The sequence below is a fragment of the Heterocephalus glaber genome, unplaced genomic scaffold (genome assembly GCF_053883595.1).
Source record: "Heterocephalus glaber isolate CG9 unplaced genomic scaffold, H.glaber_assembly_v1.0 deba00001532, whole genome shotgun sequence".
NCBI classification, from domain to species: Eukaryota; Metazoa; Chordata; class Mammalia; order Rodentia; family Bathyergidae; genus Heterocephalus; species Heterocephalus glaber.
Genome location: NW_028258330.1, coordinates 28,786,902 through 28,808,918, shown reverse-complemented (window position 1 = coordinate 28,808,918; position 22,017 = coordinate 28,786,902). Strand labels below are relative to the sequence as shown.

At 38.8% G+C, this 22,017-nt stretch overlaps 1 protein-coding gene across 3 annotated transcripts in view; it reads right to left on the bottom strand.

The window, feature by feature from the left end:
- The window catches only part of Rprd1b (regulation of nuclear pre-mRNA domain containing 1B), a 56,818-nt gene that overhangs the window by 15,215 nt on the left and 19,586 nt on the right, over positions 1 to 22,017 (bottom strand). For all 3 annotated transcript variants that reach the window (XR_206216.3, XM_004867787.3, XM_013066708.3), the window contains 3 exons: positions 19,890 to 20,002; positions 17,863 to 17,989; positions 12,142 to 12,317 (listed from right to left, as the gene is read on the bottom strand). Coding sequence is in view for 2 of the 3 variants with exons in the window: in XM_004867787.3 (XP_004867844.1) it covers positions 12,142 to 12,317; positions 17,863 to 17,989; positions 19,890 to 20,002 (416 nt within the window). In the remaining variant the exon portion in view is untranslated. The remainder of the gene's footprint in view (positions 1 to 12,141; positions 12,318 to 17,862; positions 17,990 to 19,889; positions 20,003 to 22,017) is intronic.

Below are 22,017 nucleotides of genomic sequence, written 5' to 3'. Positions count from 1 at the left end.
CGACATGGTCAGTGCTGCATTTTGAAGGCATTACAGGGCTGCCATGTGAAGAATGGACTAGCATTACATGGCATAAAAGCAAACAGATGTGGTAAGTATTGAGGCTATGGCAAGGGCTCAGGGGAGAGATGATGACAGTCATCATCTAAGGTAGACGAGAAGACAGAGATAAGGGCAATAGATACCAAAAAAAATTGAGACAAAAATCACAATGAGTGACTACTCGGCTGTTGGGAAACAAATGGGAAGTCAACCTGGCAGAATTTTAGTAGAGGAACTGAGGGTGACTAGATGAGGCTGGAAGATGGAAAAAAATCAGGGAAAAATAATGGGTGAGGTCTACCATTTATTTTTGATGAGTGTCAATGCCACTCCTTGAGCTAGGGTAAAAGGATAAGTAAGAAAAAAGAAAATGACCTTTTCTGCCACATTGTTTGAAGTGGGTTATGTAAACCATTAGCATACAGTTAATAACTGAAGCCAGTTCAAGTGTAAGTCACTCAAGGAGGAGGTAGGTCCAAGGCCTTGGATATAGCTCAGTGGTACAGCACTTGCCTAGTATGTGTAAAGCTGTGGGTTCACAATCCCCTAGCTCCAGAAAAAGTAAAAATATTTTTTAAAAATAAGAGTATTAAATGGTTGGTCCAAAAAGAGAAGGGCAGATAAGATACTGAGAAGTATCTTTTGGCTTTAATGACTGCACAGCTACAAGGGGAATCTGTAAACAGTACTTCACTGGAATGTAGATTTTGTATGCCAAGCTGCACTGCAGGGAGGGAAAAACAGGATTTAGTGGTGGCTGAAAAAAAGAGAGGTGGGAAAATGTGTTCATATGAATGCAATTAATTTTTTTTTTCAAATACTGGAGAGGTGAGGCAAGCTATGTGCTGAGGACAACTTCACCAGTCTTCTAAAGGTTTATTTCACAGATAGGAAAATATATTGGCCCTGAAGGTCCTAGACACCAAAGGAAAAGCAGAAACTAACAGGTTCAGGTTAGTCAGCGTTTTGGAACCTGTTACCTTACACAAGGGTAAAATCATCATTTTATAAATGAAGCAACACATCAAAGATATAAAGAAGGCTACAAGGACCATTGGACTCTGGAGATCAAAAACAGGCAATGGAACTCATTATCACTCAATCACAATGTGAGTAAATGAGTTCTTTATGAAAATAACTCCTAGTATGCCTATGCTTACAAGAACAGAAACAGGCTGGGCATGGTGGTGCACACCTGTAATCCCAGCACTCGGGAGGCTGAGGCAGGAGGATGGCCAATAGTTCGAGGCCAGCCTGAACTACACAGTGAGACCCTGTCTCAAAAACAATAATAAAACACAAGTGGGAGGGCTAGAGGCAAGGATAGAAGGGAATGGGATTAATATGAGAAAATGGAAAAATAGGAACAAAATCTTTGTAAATAGGGAGGAATAGAGGGGTTGAAGGGAGGGCTGGGCAAGGGTGAAAAATAAGAACCTAGAGAGATTATGTAAAGGTGCAAATTTCCAATGATGAATGTCATCATATTGTATGCCTAAAATGTACCAATGATTAGAATGAATAATCGAAAATGTAAAACAGGAAGAAAAGGTCCAAAGGGGTAGGGGTAGTGGGAGGGGCAGGGGAAAGGAAAGAAGGGAAAGGAAAAATGATGAGAAATGGAAAAAATGGAAATAAAGTCTTTGTAAATAGGGAAGGGTGGAGGGTGTGAAGGGAGGGCTAGGAATGGGGAAAAAATAAGAACCAAGATGCATTATGTAAAGGTACAATTCCCAATGAGAAATGTAATTGTGTTGTATACCTACAATGTACCAATAAAAGAATTTAATTTAAAAATAATAAAATAAAATAAAACACAAGGACAGAAACACTGAATAAAAGAAAAGGACTCCAAGAAACACCTGATACATAAAGAAAAAGTAGGTGTTTATCTATTCATAGCTACCGCCCAAGCCCCCCAAAATGCTCAGAAGGCTGCTGGTAAATTTCGTTAAGTTGACATTTGCAAAATAACTATACTTGAAATTCTCAAAGTAGCTAGCGAATCAATTAAGCAAAGAGAGGTGACCACACTTTCCTAAAGATGTTTAATTATAAAGGACTTAAAAAATAAGGAAAAGAACAAAATAAGCTGACTGGTAACATCCACAAAGCCTGCCATACCTTTTGGACCTTGATTTCATTTTTAACACCTAATAATAACTAGGACATTTTTTGTCCTAATCCCAGAAAAACTGTTTCTGATTTTATTCAAAGTTCTACATTTTTACAGAGAGAAAAACAAAGTCATAGATAGAATTTTGAAGATGGCAAAGTATGCTACTATGCAATTTCATTTTCTCCAAAATCCCATCTCAAAGTGGAAGGAGAAAGTCTACCTAACAACAACAGGAACAGTCATAAAGACTAAAATAGGCCCTTGCTCAAAATAACATGTACCCACTGGACCTAACAGATAGCTACTATAGGTCAAATTTCTGTAACCTGAACCCTGCTCTCAAAATTAGGCTCACTTAAGTCGATGTTAAAATAAGTATCTGCTATTTTCCCACAGCTGTCTCAAATGCAAAAAAGATCATTTAAAAGCCAGAAGAGAGCCCTATTTGTCTAATTGAACTATTCCGTGTTTAGCCCTTCATAAAACAAAGACTAATCTTTAACTAGGGGTGAGTTACATATGAAAACTCAATGAAGGGCCGGGGATTTAGCTCAGTGGTTTTGCCACTTAAGGACCCGAGTTCAATCCCAGTATAAAACAAAACAAAACAAAAAACTCAATGAAGTCCTAGATTGCCTAAAGAAGCTGTGAAGAATGACAACCACTAAAGCAGGAATGCATACTGGTGGCAAAGATACTGAATGCATAAGACCTTTAGGGCACATAAAGATGAGCAGACATCTAAAGCACACTAGATTACTTCAAATACTACAGAAGGTAAATCATTCAAATGCTGACAGCCCAAACGAGAGGGGCAAGGGAGAGAGAAACTCAAAAAGGATCATGCCATTTAAAATATTTACAAAATTTTGTTAACAAAGGGAAATATGTTAAGCAAAAAAAAAAAAAATCATGATAGGCAACTCTACACATTATAATCCATTTTAATTTTAGTCAGAGAAAAAAAATAAAGAAAATATACCAAAATTAAAAGCAGTTCTGGGAGGGTGGAAAAAATAATTCTGAGATTATGAAAGAGATTGTTTCTCTTCGTATTTATTTGCTAAGTGTTCTGTGATGTGTACATTTACAATCTGAAAAAAAGAATTCAAGAGAAGAACTGAGAATTAGGTAAGAATGTTCTGACAGGTAGGGAGTGACAAGGGGCCCAGACGCTGGTAAGCACATCTACATACTTTATACACTGCAAACATCAGCTGAAACTCAGCACAGCTGGACCAAAAAGCAGAGCTAATGCTGCCAATGATACGAAGGTGTACCTCAGTGGTAGAGTCCTTGCCCAGCACGACAAAGGAAAAAAAAGAGAGTTGTGCTACAAATACAAAAACAATGCTGTGGCTAAAGGATGAAATTCTTGCTGGAAAAGGTTTGAAATCATTATTTTTCCAATGTGAAGTCTCCAATGCTCACAAACCATGCCCTCAGGTCACCAAGTATGTGAAGTACATTACAATGTGGCATTTCCCCCCCTCGGAGTGAAAAGGAATATCATAGATTTCATATTATAATAAAGAACTTACACACACACACACCCAATAGATGAAACTCTAAATGAAAATCTGGTCTCAGCTGTGAGGGTCAGCAGAGAACTAAACGGGAGGAACCCAAGGGCCTAATACACACCCTCTAAACTTCATATCATTCACAGAACCCACACATAACTCCATAAAAGTCCTCCAGTATTAGAAGGAAACCTGAAAAATAAAAAAGACTTCCATGTCAAAGCAGGGATTAAAAGGTGAGCCCACCACAGCCTGCTATGTGAGAAAGGGTAAGTCCCCCATAGTCTCCTGACAAGTGTAAACACGCCGACCTGTTTCAACAACCACTCTACCTGCCTCTGAAGCTGAGAGCACTGATGGTCTAGGGAGTGGACAGCTGTATGCTAAGGAAGGGCAATGAGTGTAGAGGACTCTTGGACAGGCGGGGCCACCTTTAGGCAGGGCCTCTCCTCTCCCCAGGAGCACAGGACACGATCACTGCAGTCAGGAAATCCTGGTACTGGTCCTTGCAGAGTTCCTCTGAGACTCTGAGCTACTTATAGAAACCCCGAGTTTAGTTTTCTTATATAAAAAGAGGGTTAGACCACCTGCTTCTATCTGCATTTACTACAAGTGACAATGAGACATTAGCTTTGATCATGACCAGGAAGGGGGAGAATTTACTCCAAAGTTTATTTAAAAAAAGAGTTCTCTATCTCCACCTATTGCCCGTCCCATTATTAAAACTAAACTAACCATCTGCAGTGAAGTGGCAGAATGCTGCCAAAAATAACAGACAGCCATCAGTTTGGTTAATAGCCCCTCAGCTGTAGCCAACGAATTTCTCAAGTTGTTATAAACACAATGCAAACAGAAATATGAAGAGTCACAAGGCAATGTTGGGTTCTAGATCATTTTCCCCTTCCTAGCTATGTTGTCTGAAGTCAGAGACTTTATGCCTGAGTGTTCCCTGCAGCCGAGGGAGAGGTGTCAAGCTGTGGAGAAACAGAAGCAGCCCTAATTCACCGAGCCATTTCTACCTCTTGCCAGAGCAAGAGCACGCTTGCAGGCACGGAGAAGACAGTGCAGAAGAGGAGGGGTTCTCTCACACTTAGAGAGCTCATTCTAGAATGCTTTTTCATTCTCCCTATGTAAGATGTCATTTCTCCACGAGATTCTTAGAAACTGTTTAAATGATTCAACTTTGACTACTCTTCTGTGCAGGATTATTTTTCCACTGTTTACCTCATAAAATCAAATTTTAAAACAATACAAACCTAACAGAAAGTTATTCGATGTCTGTCGTAGATTCTATTCCTGGTATGTGGCTAACTGCAGCCTCTGGGTCTAAGGTTCTCCAACTAATTAAGAAAGCAGACTATGAGGGCTGGGGCTTTAGCTCAGTGGTTCCGCCGCCTGCCTCACAAGTGCAAGGACCCAAGTGCAATCCCCGGTCCCCCCCCCCCCCCCGCCGGCCCAAAAAAGAAAGCAGACTACATGATCTCTAAGGTTCCATTAGCTCAATAATGCTGTAAATGACTATACCTAGACATCCAACCTTCTATGTGTCACTTTACTCATCAAAGCTGGCTTTCATAACTGAGCCCTGGTGACTTTGTTGACTATATTCATACACACATATATACCTTCTAGGTGAGGACTGACACCAACTATTGAAAGGTGACACTACTGTTCTCAATTGTGAACCTGATTATCTACAGCACCTAGATACAGCCTTTATAATATCAAATGCACCAGTTATTGGCATTCTAGGATGCTTCTTAAAACTCTGCAGCAGACACTAAAGCAGACTTAAATAAATGGAAAGACATGTTCATGGACTGAAAGACATGATTGTTAAAATGTTAACAGTCCCCCAAACAATTCAGATTAAACATAATTCCTATTAAAATTCCAATGGCCTCTTTTGCAAAAATGGAAAATTGACACTCAAATTCATATTGAATTGGAAGAGGTCCTAAATAACCAAAACACTGAAAAAGAACAAAGTTTGAAGATTCATGCTTCCCAAAACTGTACTTTACCACAAAGCTATAGTGATTGAAAGTATAGCACATCATAGGCTAGACACACAGAATCCACCAAAAGAATGTATACACTTCAGGAAAAGAAAAATAGTACAATATTCTATGAACAAATTGTGTTACTCTTGTATGGGGGACCTAGAGGATATTGCATATTGCAGAAAATCCACTGCACTGCCGGCCCTTAGAGAAGAAACTAAAAATGCATGTACAGCAATCTCAATGATCAATGTTATGCAAGCAGCAATTTGCCACATTAATAAATGTCAAAGTGAATGGCCACCACTTTGAGCACCTCCTGTAATTGTAGAGGCCAAGGGTAATGTATTAATCTCATGATTTCTCAATAAATTTAGTATTAAAATATTTATACAAAATTTTCTTTTCCTGAAGTGTGTATATATTTTTTGGCAGACTCTATATAAATCAATAATATAAAATTGAATCCCCAAACAACCCACATATCTATAGACAAGTGATTTTTGACAAGAGTGTGAAGCACTCAGTTAGAGGAAAGATGCTGCTAGGGCAGATGGATATCCACACTCAAGACAATGAAGTTGGTCCCCTACCTCACACCATATGCAAAATTAACTCAAAATGGATCAATGACCTAAATATAAGAGCTCAAACAATAAAGTTCCTAGAATAAAATATTGTAATAAATCTTCATGACTTGGAATTTGGCAATGGATTCTCAGATAGGATACCAAAAACATGAACAACAAAAGAAAAAAATTGGAACCCAACCAAAAAAAAAAAAAGAAAGAGAGGGGAAAATAAAACTTGGCTTCAAAGGATATTATCAAGAAAGTGAAGTTGGACATGATGCACATGCCTGTGATCCCATAACTCTGGGAAGCTGAAGCAAGAGGATTGTTAATGAAGACCTGCCTAAACAACTCAGCAAGACCCTGTCTCAAAATAAAATTTTTTAAAAGGGATGCTGGGCTGTAGTTCAATGCAAAGGTCCTGGATTCAAATTCCAGTATCATATGTACACAAGTCTTATAAGTATCACAAGAAAAAAGAAAAGACAACTTAAATAGGAGAATATATTTGTAAATCATGTATCTGATAAAGTGTGTAGTATCCAGAATAGATAATGATCTCTTATTACTCAATAACAACAAAACCCAATTCAAAAATAGCCAAAGGACTTGAACACACGTCTCCAATGAAGATATACAAATGGTCCCAAATACATGCAAAGATGTACAATATCATTAGTAATTAAGAAAATGTATAACAAAACCACCATGAAATACCACTTCACACTTACTATGTTGGCTACAATAAAAAGAAAATGGCAAGTACTGGCAAGGATGTGAAGAAAGTAGAATACTTGTATACTGCTGGTGATAATATAAAATACTGCAGCCATTATGGAAACATTTTGGTGGTTCCTTAAGAATTTAAACCAAGATTACCATATGACCCAGCAACTCTACTCCTAGGCATACATACACTCAAGAGAAATGAAAACATGTACCCACACAAAAGCTTGTACATGAGTAGAGTGTAGTAACTGCCAAAAAGCAGAATTCAAATGTCCATCAACAGAAAATTCATAGATAAATGGCAGAACTGTGTGACTAAGTACTGATACACACTGCACCATTGTTGAACCTCAAAACATTATGCTGGGCCGGGGCTTTAGCTCAGTGGCACTGCACCTGCCTTGCAAGCACAAGGTCCTGAGTTTGATCCCTGGTACCGAAAAAAAAACAAAAAAAAAATTATGCTAAGTGAAAGAAGCCAGACATTTACATGTGATGATTGGATCACACTGTGAATGTGCTAAATGTCACTGAAATGTATACTCCTTAAAATGGTTAATTTAGGGTTATATAAATTTCATCTCAATCAACAAACAAATCTGTATGTAGGAATACATCTTACATCTCCTAAAGACCTTTCCTGACTGGCATATAATTGTTGTGCCTCAATACACTATAGGTTTGCCACAGGTAATGCAGTCCTCTTTTAGTTATCAATCAATGACAGACATCATGAGCAGAATACAAAGAACTAACACACTGAGAAGGTGAAATTACACATACCTGACTCTGAAATTTTTTAAATGCTTGTACAAATAGACCTCCCCATTTTCTTAACTTTATGGCTTTGACTGACATACCCACACCATGTTTTATCCAAATGGACAACACAGGGATTCTGTCCAACCAACTCAGGCTAAGGCTTTTGAGCTTGGGCAGTCACTTGGGTAACAGTCACTTCTGTTAACAAAAGCAATTCTTTGTTTTGTTCTAAAAAAATGACATTCAAAGGCTTTTCTGGTATCTTTGACCTTTATCTTTCTGAATCAACCTTCAAGCTGGGCATAGTGGTACATGCTTGTAGTCCCAGCTACTTGGGATGCTGAGACAGAGGGATCAATGAGACCATGGTTCAAGGCCAACCTGGGCAACAAAAACAGACCCTTTGTCTCAAAAACAAGAAGGAAAAGAACCAGAACAACAAAAACAAAAAAACCCCCAAAACATCCCAGGTGTGGTAGTGCATGCCTTCTAGGGAGGCTGAGGCAGGAGGATTACAAGTTCAACACCAGCCTGGGCTACACAGTGAGACCCTGACACACATGGACACACATGGACACACATGAACACACACGGACACACACACACACACACAGAGTTCAGTGATATAACTCAATGATAGAGCACTCCTGAGTTGATCCTTACTACTACAACAAACAAAAACAAAACAAAACAAAACAAAATCCAAAACCCAAACCTTTTATCAACCTTCTTCTAGAGCACCCACATTGCATACCTTATCTCTGGGCTGCTATTTTCACTTAATTCCATATGCATGCTTTTCTATTTCTAGGTTTTTTTCATGTTTATGACAAACCATTATAAACAGACTTTCAGTAACTTTCTTTCTTGCCTTGCCCTGAGCTTAAGGGAAAGGAGGTAGGCCAGTGTAAGTCACGACACCCAGAAGCAAAAGAAGATGGTAAAAATAAAAGATTATCATCTCAAAATGGGCCGTGAGTCTACTTAAAAGAAAAAGTAGAACAGGGCCGGGGGTTTGGCTCAGTGGTGCCACAGCCTACCTCGCAAGTGCAGGGTCCTGAGTTCGATCCCCAGTACCAAAAAAAAAAGAAAAAGTAGAACAAAAGAGAAAACTGTTTTTATTAAATAGTCACCTTTCTTTTTTTAATAGTCACCTTTCTTTACTAACATACTCTTTATAACCAACAATTAAGTCAGATTTGTTAGACCACTTAATGCAACCTAAAAATAACCTTTTCTTAACAGGAAAAGGTTACATCAAGTGATAAATTTCAGTCACAGAATATTTATTGAGAAATATGTTCCCGGCACTGTGAGAACCAACAATGACCATACAGTCTAGCAGACTCTGGAAGTCTTGCTGAAGGCATATGAGCCCATACATTTGATAATTCCTTTACATTTTTAATAAACATCTCATCAGAGGAAGTACATCTTGCTCATCTTTGTATATCTACTGACTGGTACAGATGATGCTGACTGAATGTTTAGCCTCTTAGAGACCCTTACTCCCCACTGGTGGTCTCCAAGACCTCCTTCCCACACCCTTTGTGTTTGTCTTTCTTCACATGCCTGTCTGGACCAGTCTGGCTGCTTCCCTTTTATAAATATACTTTCCTCCTTCAATTGCTGTTTCCCTTCACAAAAAGGCCTTATTATCTGAGAGAAGTTTGGATTTACCTTAAACCAACTGTCAACTGTCTCTTAATCTACATTATACACAATCAGCTGGTTGGTTTTATGTTTATACCAATACGACTTCCTTGAAACGCAATCTTCCTCAGTGAGCCTTAACTCCACCTCTTACATTCTAGGCTCTGCACCAACACACTCTGTATCTCCAGATTCAGGTGCCAAGAGAATCTAACATAAAATTCTCAAGTAAAAGAAAAGAGATGTTTGTTACATAAAAGAATATAAAAATTCAAAAAAGAAAATATAAATAAATCTAAGTGTTAACAAATTAAAATGGGGGGGCAAACTCCCAAGAAAAACCACATTTCAGAGTCCTAAGAATTCCTTATTTTTATACACTGAAGGCAATCAAAGGATTAAAAATGAGAGATTTAATTAGCATTCTGGTTTGGTAGTTAAAGGGCTGTCTGTGCAACCAAAATGAAGGTTGAAAACAACTGATATGCCTCATGCACTATCCCCTTCAGCAAGAGACTTCTGCAGGATTTGGAGGTACCAATAACACCTTTCAAGTTGCACGTCAGGTTTTACCATCACCACAAAGACAAAGTAACAAGACCGTCCTACAAAAAGAAGTGAGAGAAAGCAAAATTCTGAAGAATAGACTGTTTATATTTTCAAAAGCATGGATAAAGAACTAAGGCCATCTCTTAACATCTCAAGTTTTATTTAATCATTTATTTTCTAAAATGCAGCTAATTTTGCTCTATTTTATAATAAATGTTTCTGTCCCAGTGGCTGGAAGACATGGAATTTTTAGTTCAGACTCTGTGCTTCGCAGTGCCAAGGCTTTCCTGTTCTGCTTCTTAACCACAGAGATTTGAATCCCACTCCGATGAACGAACTAGCAGGGGAAAATGTGAACAGAAAAGACAGAACACAGCCAAATCTCAGATCCATTTCTATACCTGTGACCTCACAAGGTACCCAGCAAACCACTGGTTCTACAGAAACCAGAATGACTCTTGATGAAATAGATAGGAAAGTGCAAGTAGGAAAGGGGAGATGACAAAACAAAGAGTTAATCAGTTCTACCTACAGTCTCCTCTCAAAGCCTCTGTCCTCTGTAGTTGCTTGCCATGTTCCACCCAACAACAGCTGCTCACGATAATCAATGTCTGACAGATCAGAGAAAGCCCTTAATGTGTCACCAAGGGGCAGTTCAACAGATGGCATGGTGACTTACGACCAGAATCATTAATTACACTCCCTTATTAGTCCCAGGATACAGTGCTGAAAATGCTTCCTCAGTGAAAGATGAGCATTTCAGATAAATGACCGTCTGGTACTGGCTGTGAAACTCCCTTTAGGATTTCTGGTCAGTGCCGACTTCAATATTCAAGCCATAGTATTTTTATGGCTGTTTCCCATCTTCCATATTCACACTGGCTAGGAATATGAAGTCCTTGCTACCACTCTCCCATAATCAGAGCAGGTAAGGATACGGTAAAAAGGACTCAAGTCTGCCGACTGTGTGGGATGACAAATACTACAATCTCAGTCTGAGCTAACTCAGTGTTCCCTCCTTTAGGGCGACAGAACAAGTTCCTGAGTTTAGGGGAAGGGTGGCTTTCTTGTTCCTTTACCTACTGACTTTACCTACTCCTTTACTTACTGGACTTTCAGAAGTGTTTTCTGTAATAGAACGAGGTTGGTTCTCCAACTCAGGTCTGTTTTCCCTTCATAGAACTACTGGCTAAAATTCTTCCATGTATCTTTTAAAAAGACAAAAGTAGACAATTCTAAAAAAGGAAGCCTACCAGCTTGCGACAAACAAAAATCCTCAAATGTCCACCCTGCTGTCTCTGTTATCCTAAGGGACCAGTGATGGTGAAACCTATGACACGTGTGCCATAACAGGCTGTTTGTATCACTGAACTAGGCACTGAAGTTAAACCAGGTACTCAATGAAGAAGCCAAACAAGTACATGGTGAGGAATGTTTCTGACCTCCCTCCCAAGGGCCCTCAGAGTCATCTCAACTCGGCAGAAATGTGTCCCTTCTCAACACTTGAGAAGCAGGCTCCATAAACATTATTGTGACATTTTAGAAATGACATAAAGAAAGCTTGGAAGCAGATGACTTATTGGCTTTATTAGCATTGATACAAGTCAGAAATAAAGCTCAAAACAACTCAAAAGAAATTTTAAAGCATTTCCTATATATCACCAGATAAACATTCCTTGGCTTTGCTGTCCTTTCTGCACTTTGATGTGCAGTTTGGTTTGGTTTTTTTTTTTTGGTACCAGGGATCGAACTTGGGTCCTTGCGCTTATGCAGCAGGTGGCGAAACCACTGAGCTAAATTCCCAGACCCTGCAATTTGTTTTTAATGTGAGGTAAAACTAACTCAATATTAAAATCCTAAATGCTATGATTAAGAGTTCAGTGTTTTCTACAGTCCAATTTGTTCTTTTCTAGACATAAAAACATGACTAATTTTTAACCAGGGTCAAATAATTACAATTTCCAATGGATGTTCCAATCTCATGAATTTATAAAAGATAAAAACATGTTAGGGCCAGGGATTTAGCTCAGTGGTGCTGCTGCCTGCCTCAGAGGTGCAAGAACCTGAGTTCGATCCCCAGCACCAAAAAAACCAAAAAACATGTTAATTACAACACAATAAAAAACTGCTAATGTGGGCTATAGAAAGAGAAAATTTGGGAATCTGGGTCTGCTTTGCAATGTACTCACTTCTAGCTTTTTCTCTTTTTCTGACAAAACATCTTTCTGATTCTGGGTGTACTCCACCAACATCCGAGCCAGCTGGCGCCGGTCTTCCAGTTCTGCTGCCAGGCGCCCGTTATATTCTGCTAGTAACAGACATGCTTCATCTACTGTTTTTGAAAGACGTTCAGCTGCCTCTTTGTCTAAGTACAAATGAGACCAAAAAATAGAGACAACATACAAATCACACAGGTATGATTGCAACCATTTCTGGGGAAAGGTTAACAGTTTCTCTCTCCCATTATAGAGAGTCCAAAAATAAGCCAGAACCTGAAGACAAACAATGAATTGGCTGTCTAAGAAACCCAAAGGCTTTCACTCTAAATTACCTGAAGTAGGGCAATTCTATGTATAGGGAGGGAAATCTGGTAAATATTTTTAAATGTCTATTCCTGCAAAAGCTCTACAAACAAAATAGGAAGATATTTAAAGTCATCCATGAAACGATTTTCCTTGCCTTTGTGAAGTTCAAATGCTTTTGTTTGTATTATTTTGTTAAGTACACCTTTTACATGCCTCTGAAATAAAAAAGCAACCTTTCCTTTCTTGGATGTGTAAATTGAAAGAAAAAATAAATAAAAAGCTACATGACAGGTTCAATATGTGGTCAGCTGAGTTGGGACTCAAAGCCAGGACTTTAAAATGGACCTATAGGACTCTACCTCTTCAACTATGTAAGCCTTGAACCCAGATATAAGCTCTCTTCCTACATTCAGCAAAATAAAGGGTCTGATAAGGAACAGAGGCTTTCAAATGTTTTTGATCATGAGCCACCATAGAAATACACTATTTATAAACATATAAAAATGAGAGCATGGGCCGGGGGTTTAGCTCAGTGGTTCTGGTGCCTGCACAAGGTCCCGAGTTCGATCCCCAGTACCAAAAATAAATAAATAAATAAATAAATAAAATAAGAGCAACATTTCATAAAATAAGACTTATATTTACTATGTAGAACTTCAAAAAAGTGTTGGACAGAAGTGGTGAACAAAGGCTCAGCACAAGGAACAAAAGGAGGATCTGTATGTATAAAGAAGTGCTGAAATTATGTATGGGTGGTAGTGAGATTAAAACTACAAATGTATATATGTATGGGTAGGCTGATTTTAACTTTGTCATTGCCTGATTAATCTTTCTTGTCTTAAGTAGTTAATTTATTAGGATGCTGGACTAGCTGGGGCAACAAAAAGCAAAGAAAACAATTTTTAAAATTTTTTAAAAGTCAGTTTTCACCCTCAAGAAGTACAAAGAAGGCAATCATTTACACAAATAACTGAAACCCGGAAAAATGACTTTTTAATAGTTCACTGAATTACAAAGAAAATGCAGTGCAAATGTAGAAGCAAGATCTCGCTTCAGGGGACTTACCTGCGGCTATGCTCCAACGCTCAGCTCAGCCCGCTCTGCTCGGCCCTCCCTGATGCGGAGGAGCAGCAGTGAGCAGGCAGCCATCCGCTTGTGCACGGGCACCCACTCCCTCAAGCTGACAGAGGCTTAGCTTCTAGCATATCCCTGGGTTTCTCCTGCTACATCACTTCCTCTCTCCCTCATGAAGTAGAGAAGCAAATCTACAGCTATTCCAACTAGCTAGCACCTAGCACTCTCTATTGCCCCATTTACCTGTTCTCCTTTTACAACAACTCTGTCCACACTCCCTACAGCCACCTCCTCTCTCCGATGTTACTAAACTGACTCAAATAAGGCTTTCAGAACCACCAATCCTCTACTCGCAACCTTCCACTCTGCCTAACAAATATCTGAGCTCCTAGTGAGTACCTCAGTTCCCAGAGGAAATAAAAAGGACAAAAACGCTCTGCTCTCAAGTTTACATTTTCAGACAGGAAGAGAGACCAAATATGCAGTATAGTACACAGGAGAAAGAATGGGGCCTTGGGACAGGGGGGCACAATTTTCAACAGTGGTCAGAGTAGGGTTCAGTGGGGTGATACATAAACAAGGGCCTGAGGGAATGGCAGCATGTCCAAAGGCCCTGAGAGGGAGGGTGCCTGTTGCCTGGCAAGAAGCCCAGAGGACCTGACAGTGAGCAAAAGGAAAGCAGTGAAAGTCCATGAGGCAATAGGGGCAGTGAAAGACTCTGGCTTTTAGTCTAGGTGAATGGGGGGCAGGTCCTACTGAGGTATTCTGAGCAAGATGAGATGTGATCCAACTTTGGTTTAAGAAGGTCACTCTGATTATTATAATGTTGAGACTAGGACGATGGCTGGGAATGAGGGACAAAGAAGTGGTGGCAGACTGGGAAGGAAACTATTGCAGTTATTCCAGTGAGTATGGCAATGACTTGTACCAGGTAGCAGTAGAGGTGGTGAACAGATATCAGGAACTAGTTTGGGTCCTAATCAAGAGGAATGAGGTGAATTTACTGAGATGGTAAAGACCCTGAGAAAAATTATTTTCAGAGGGAAGCTCAGAAGTTCAGTTTGGGGCAAGCTAAATTTGCAATGCCTATCAAAACATTCAACCAGTAAGGAGGGAGGATATATGGGTCTCAAGAATTAAGGCAAGGTCAACAATGAGGATGTCAATTAGTGCATTATCAGCATAAAAACTGTTTCAAGTCAACAAACTGGATAAGAACTGTCTAGAAACTAGCTACAGAAGAGGGCTAAGAAATCAACATTAAGAGGTCAAAGGGAAATGAAGAAAGCAAGCACCAAGAAACAGAAAAGACACTGCCAGAGAGACAGGAGGAAAGTAAGAAGAATACAGGGTCCTAGCTTGCTATTGCTGCTTAAACAATCTACAAATTTAGTGGCTTAAAACACCCTAAGTGTTTACTATCTCAGCCCCTTCCTCTATCTCTAAAGCACATACATCCTGCAATCCCTGCTTCCGAGGTCCTACCCCCTTCTTTCTTGAAAGGACCCTCTGATTACTCTGAGTCCACCTGTCTAATCCAGAACTTTCTTCCCACCTCCAGTTCCCAAGCCCAAACACATCCGCAGTTATTTTTGCCATATGAGATAACATATTCAAGGTCCTGGTGATGCGGACCTTGGTTTTTTAGAGGGAAGGATTATTCTATCTACAAAACTAAGTAAAGAAAGTATTTTCAGGAAGAAGAAATAATTAACCAGGTCAAATGCTACTGGGGGTCAAGAAAAAATAAGGGCAGAGAATCCACCATTGAATATGGCAATAAAAGTCAGAAGCAACTTTGACAAGAGCAGGTTCAATAAGGTTCAATCAAGACAACAGGAGGGCAGGAATTGGAGGCAGCAAAGGTAATCCATTCAGGGTGCTGTGTTAAAAAGAACAGAAAAGGGGGTATAAGGCACATGCCTGCATTCCAGCTCTCAGGGGGCTAAGGCAGAATGATCAAGATTTCAAGGCCAGCCTGGGCTACAAAGTAAGACCTTATCTCAAAAGAAAAGAGAGAAGGAGAGACAGGAAAGAGGGAGAGTAGGGAGAAGAAGAGGGAGATGAAGAGGGAAGGAGAAGGAGAGAGAAACAGAGAGAGAGAGACAGAAAATATAAACCAGGGAAATAAAGCAGTGGCTGGAGAAAGACATAGGATAAAAAACATTTTCTTCCTATGCAGGGGGGAGATACAAAATGTTATGGGGCTGGGGATCTAGCTATCTAGCTCAGTCGTTAGAGCATGTACTTAGCATATGCAAGGACCTGGGTTAAATCCCTAGCACACATGTGCATAAAAATGTTTTTTATGCTATTTAGAATGATCCAGTAGAGAGACGAGATGGGAAGACGCAAAAGTGAAGGTGTCTCTCTCTTTCCTGTTTCCCTCTCTCTTTTCTTTTGAGACAAGGTCTCACTTTGTGGCACAGGCTGCCCTTGAGTAGGTAAGGAGAAGGAGATTTAACTTACAGGGAGAGGGATGGTTTAGAATACAGCATGGTCATCCAGAGAAACAAGAGGCTAAGGCTCATAATTTACTTTCCCCAGCTACATTCAGCTGCACAGGTACAGAAAGAAGAAAAGCTGGATTTCAGATTGGTGGTTGCCAAGGGGTAAGGAATGTAACAATGAGTTATTGTTTAGTGAATATAGTTTCGGCTTCATAAGACAGAATTTTGGAAACTGGCTGCACAACAATGTAAAAGTACTTATTACCACCGAACTATATGCTCTTATGTTATGTATATTCTACCACAATTTAAAAGTGAAAATAGGCTAGGGAGTAGTCAATGGTACAGTGCTTGCCCAGCATGTGTGAGGCCCCGGGTCAATGCCCAGCACCACAGTAAGTAAATAAAAAGCCAGGTATGCTGGCAGTGGTGTACTACCAACAACCTGGAAGACTGAGGCAGAAGATACCAAGTTTGAGCCCAGCCTGAGCAAATTACTGACCTTCAGAGACTCTGTTTCTAAAAAAAAAAAAAAATTTTTTTTAAAGCACAGGAGATATAGCTCAGTATGAAGCCCCTAGTTTCAATCCCCAGTGCCACAAATAAATAGTCCTTATAATTTTTTAAAAATTCAATTTAACCGATTTCAGGGTTTTGCCAGGTGATTACAGTAGGGAGGAAAAAGAAAAGATGTTTATGGTGTATATGAGAGGATAAAGACTCTAGAGTATAAATATTGAAGACTCAAAGGTTAGGTGGAGGTAAAGGGGGACACAGAGTGAGAGTGATAAAATGCTTCTCATGTGATTTCAAAGGCTTCTCTGTTCCACTGTGATGTCCCACTAAGCACATGTAGCCTTCAGATCTTTCTCTGTACTGGTTGTTGTAATTCCTTCCCTCAGATATCACCATGATCTGCTTCCTAATTTCTGTGGTTCTCTGGTCAAAGATCATTTCAAACTCCTGCCTTATTTTTCTTTCTTGGCACTTAACTTGAGGGAATATGGGTGGGACACTGAGGGTACAGTGAGCCTCAGATATTTGTTGAATGACGGAAATACTTCTTGAGTAGCCTTGACTTCCTTTATGTAAATACAGAGGAATTCAGAGAAGCAGCCAAATGAAGAAACTGGAAGGAGGAAAATTGTCCTCTGCAAGATAGTGAAATGAAAAGTCTGTACTTTTATAATGGAAAGAACATAGACCTTGCAACCGAGGCTAGAATCTCAAGATCCACTACTTGTTTGACTTTGGGCAAGAAACTTAACTTCTCAAAGGTCTCAATCTCTTCTTATGTAACATGGGGATAGACATTCAGCAATCTTCAAAGATCATCAAGAGTACAGTAACTAGCAGAGAGTATACTGTTAGATTAGTTCATGCTTCATTCCTTCAACTTCCTATGTAGAAAGAAGGAATAGTTGTCAGCTCCTGTGTTTAACCGGGAGTGGTCAACATTAGGGCAACATGACATGACCAAAGTGTACCAGTGTACAGTGTATAAATCACAGAGCCCTGTATCATAAATTCTTTTCTTTTAGAAAGTCATGAGTTTAATGCCTATCTCTTCCTACCCATACTGTTCCACATATATACAATTTGTACTGTTATCAACAAAGCTTATTTAAGGTGCCACAGGTTGTGGCATGTTGGCATTTCTGCAATAATTCTTAGAATCATTACTAAAGCTTTGGGTATTCCAAGTGTTTCTTTGTTCTGCACATGATTCATTTGCAAATCGCAAGGTGGCAAAGCATCACCCAGAATGTCTATGCCTGCAGGCATCAACATGTCCTAGGGTTTGATGCCCTATAGAGGAACTACACATCAGTCCCGTGTTCACCAGACTCTACCTTCTCACCTGTTATTTTTTCCAAGAGAGAAACATCTTGCACTTCTTGGGGAAGAGAAGCAATTTTCTGTCGAACAGTTGCATCCCCTGACGCAGCATTTTCAAGATCCTGCAAAGCTTTGATTAGTTCTTCAGTCTATAAAATAAAAACACAATGATATCCATTAAGACACAGAGTTCAGGGCTGGGGATTTAGCTCAGTGGTTCTACCACCTGCCTCGCAAGTGCAAGGACCTGAGTTCGATCCCCGGTACCAAAAAAAAAAAAAGAATAAGACACAGAGTTCAAAGAAATTTAGCTGGAGTTAAATGAAGTGAAAGTAAATTTTAAAATGGTCATTCCTGACTTTTAATAAAAATTGTTCTTGGGCCAGGGATGTAGCTCTGTGGTTCCACCGCCTGCCCCACAAGTGCAAGGACCCGAGGTTGATCCCCAGTATGGGAAAAAAAAAAAAACTGTTCTTAGCTCCAGAGCTTATATGGAACTCAATGATACAGATTCTGAGGGAATGTAAAAATTTTTCTAAATCTGTAACAGAATGTGAATAAAATTTCATGTAAAAGTGCATGCGCAGAAACCACATACACAAACAGTGTGTGTTGTCTTATTAAATTCTTGGGTTTGCTCTATGAAATGATTATCACCCCTACCATATTAAATGTGTAAAATTCATTAACTACAAAAGGGGGAAAACAAGAAAACCAAATTAAGAATGCATATTCTGCATATACCAGTATCAAGAGATTATAAAATTATATCATAATAAAATATATTAATATTAATAATTTATACCACCAATATTAATTAATGTTAATATTTATACATTTTTGTTGTTGTTTTGGTACCGGGGATCGAACTCAGGACCTTGCGCTTTCGAGGAAGGTGGCGGAACCACTGAGCTAAGTCCCTGGCCCAATATTTATAATTATGTTATAATATTATTATAATTATATTATTACAGTGAAGGTGTCTCTCTCTCTTTCCTGTCTCCCTCTCTATTTTCTTTTGAGACAAGGTCTCACTTTGTGGCACAGGCTGCCCTCGAGTAGGTAAGAAGAAGCAGATTTAACTTACAAGGAGAAGGATGGTTTAGAATACAGCATGGCCATCCAGAGAAATAAGAGTTTAAGGCTTATAAATTACTTTCCCCAGCTAAATTCAGCTGCACAGGTATAGAAAGGAGAAGAAAAGTTGGATTTCAGATTGGAAGTTGCCAAGGGTTCAACTGTCAGAAAAAAGCAGAATACTGTCAGGGAAGCCAGTCCATAATGATTATAGATGTTTAGTTTGATTACCCTGAAAAGTGATAATCCAAGCTATTCTCTTTTAAAACTTTTAAGTGTAGATATATGACCTAAGACTACTGTCATTAACCCTCAGCCTGATCATCATTTTTACATGATAAAACCAGACACACTTCTATTTTCCTAAGCTTTGAACACACCTATGGGTAAGAGGCAGTGTGAGCCAGTGAAAAGAGAAAGGGCTCTAAAGTCAGACAAATCTGGATTCAAATTAAGACACGAGGTAAGTTACTTAATCTGTCTTGAGCCTCATTTTCTTTGACCATTAAGAGATGAAATAAGGCTACCACAGAGTTCATGAGCTTACTTGTTTAATAAAGAACTAAATCATATGAACACATGATTAAAGACTGTGTTTTTGTTATTTAAATAGGCCACAGTGTAGCAAGCTTGTTATTAGCACAGACTGTCCTTCACTATTGGAGACAACCCAAAGCAAAAGACTTTTGAGTATCTTTATAACACTACCTACCCCTTTCACAAAAATCTATTTTTAACAGTATTTTTAATTTCTAGGAGTGAGGAAAAAAAACCAAATCCAAGTACTTTATAAAACGTAAACCCATCCCTAGTCATGGCATGCAAGCTTCTCTTGGCTCTTGTATGCTCTGCCCCAAGAGGTACTCTCTGGAGAGTCCGTACCACTGGTCACCAGCGCCACCTTGTGGCCACCATCTTCAACTAGCGGTCACTTGAAGCCACTCTGCCCTACCCTCTGGGAGTCAAACATACCAAGAGGGGTCCTGCAGAAGGATCTTGGGGAGAGTAGCTTCCAGGATAGTCATCATCCTCTTCCTCTTGTATTTGCTGAAAAGTTCGTTTCAGAGATTTCTTCTCCTCTGTTGCTAGAGGAAAGCAAAGTGATAAATTTGAGTCGCATATTCCACACTTAGGGTCAAATTCTAGGCACTATGGGACACATGTAAAAACAGAGCAGAGGGGTGGGTGTTCATTTTCAGAGATGACCTAACATTAACCTTTATGCCTGTTATTTTAAATGGGTTGTAGTTCCTTACATTACTGAAGAGTCAAAACAGTCTTGGTCTGTCATCTCAAACTGACTCTGGAAAAACATTACTGAAAACAACCATCTAAAAGTGAAACACCAAGTTATCATATTTAATTAAAAACAGCATATATTTAAAGAAAAAAATCATTAGGAGAAATAAAATGGCGAGAAACTCATTAGACAATATAATGAAGTAAGCCAATGGGTACAAGGGTTATTGAAATCATATTGTACGTAAAATTAGGTATTTTATGCCATCCAAAGATCATTTCAGAAAATAAATAGGTGAGAGAATTCATCAATAAAACTGTGTCCCAGATTCTAAATACTGTACAAATATCTTTTAAACGATTCCTTTAAAAATTAAAAAAAAATTAATTATACCTTTAAGCAAAAAATAGCCATTACTGAAAAATCTGATTGATACTAATGGGAGAAATTACTTAAGTTATCATTTTTAATTTAACCACTTGAGGCTCACAGGTTACCTTTTTTATTATCTGTTCCTTATGTTTTTATATTGTTATGACAAATGTGTTACTTCTAAAATTATTCCTATTGTATCAAATTGGACAATAAAAAACAAATGTCAAACAACTAATCAATCTAAATAATAGATTCTGATTTAGAAAGTAGAGAAATACTATACACCTAATATGTGTAAGGCATTGCAATAGCCCATTTACATTTAATCTTTCTAACAAGTCTAAGATGTAGCATCTCCACAGGGGAGGAAACAAAAGGCCTGGGGAGATTAAATAACTGAAAGAGGCATGCCTTCAAAACTTGTGGTTTTTCACTGAACTCAAATTATTAAGCACAATACAAGTGCCCTTTCATCTTTCAAAAAAAGGGGGACACCGGGCACCCTCTCAGAACTCTGTGACTTACACAAAGAATAACTCATGTAGAACATATACTTTTCACTGAAACAGTTTCTTCAGGAGCCAAATATGTAGCTTATTTTCTACCTTACAAATTAACTGACCAAACTATGAAGTGAAAGCCAAATCAATAACATAAATTATATTTTTTTCTTAATGTTTTGTTTGTTCTACTAAAACATCACCAATATTGTAATACTGGTAGTCTTCACTTTGCATGATTCTATTATGCATGGATTAGTTACCACCATTAAATACCAGTCCAACAATAAAGCTCAAATTTCAGTTACCATGCATATCAACTCTGTATTCTTGGATAAAGTACAAATTTCTCTAATACTTCAGCCCTCAAACTGTGATCAGTGACCAATCACATTACTTCTTCAAAGTCTGTCAGTGACGGGCTACTACACATCTGTTACTCAGTTCACACACAGGTAGCAAAGTGTGAGGACATGCTGCTGCCTCATTTCCTAGTGGTAAGTCCACATGACAATTAATAAAAATGAATAAAGGAAATAGGGAATTAGCAATAAAGATCAAAGTGCTACAAAGAAAGTACAATAAAAGCTAAGGTGGAACTGAAATTCCAGTGGCACAGAAACGAAGTTACAAACAATTTGAGTCTTGTCATAAGAACTTAGTGAAGACCAGTGGTGGTAATGAAAAGGAAGACAATGTCCCAGAGGAAGAGATGCTGACAAAAAAAACTTCATACCAAAGGAACACTGAGGGCACCAAGGATAGAATGTTGTAAGTGGAGTCATTCACTAAGGCCTAGAAAAGCTCTCTGTATCATGAGCTATAGTAACTAGAAGGCAAGCACTGTTCCACTACTCTTTGACAAGTCTGTTACAAAGAAACACTTTAATCCTCAATGTTTCTAATTCTCTGTTACTATATAATAAACTGTCTTACTCTCTTGTGTTTCCCTACAAATTGGTAAACAACAGTGTTTTCAACTCTG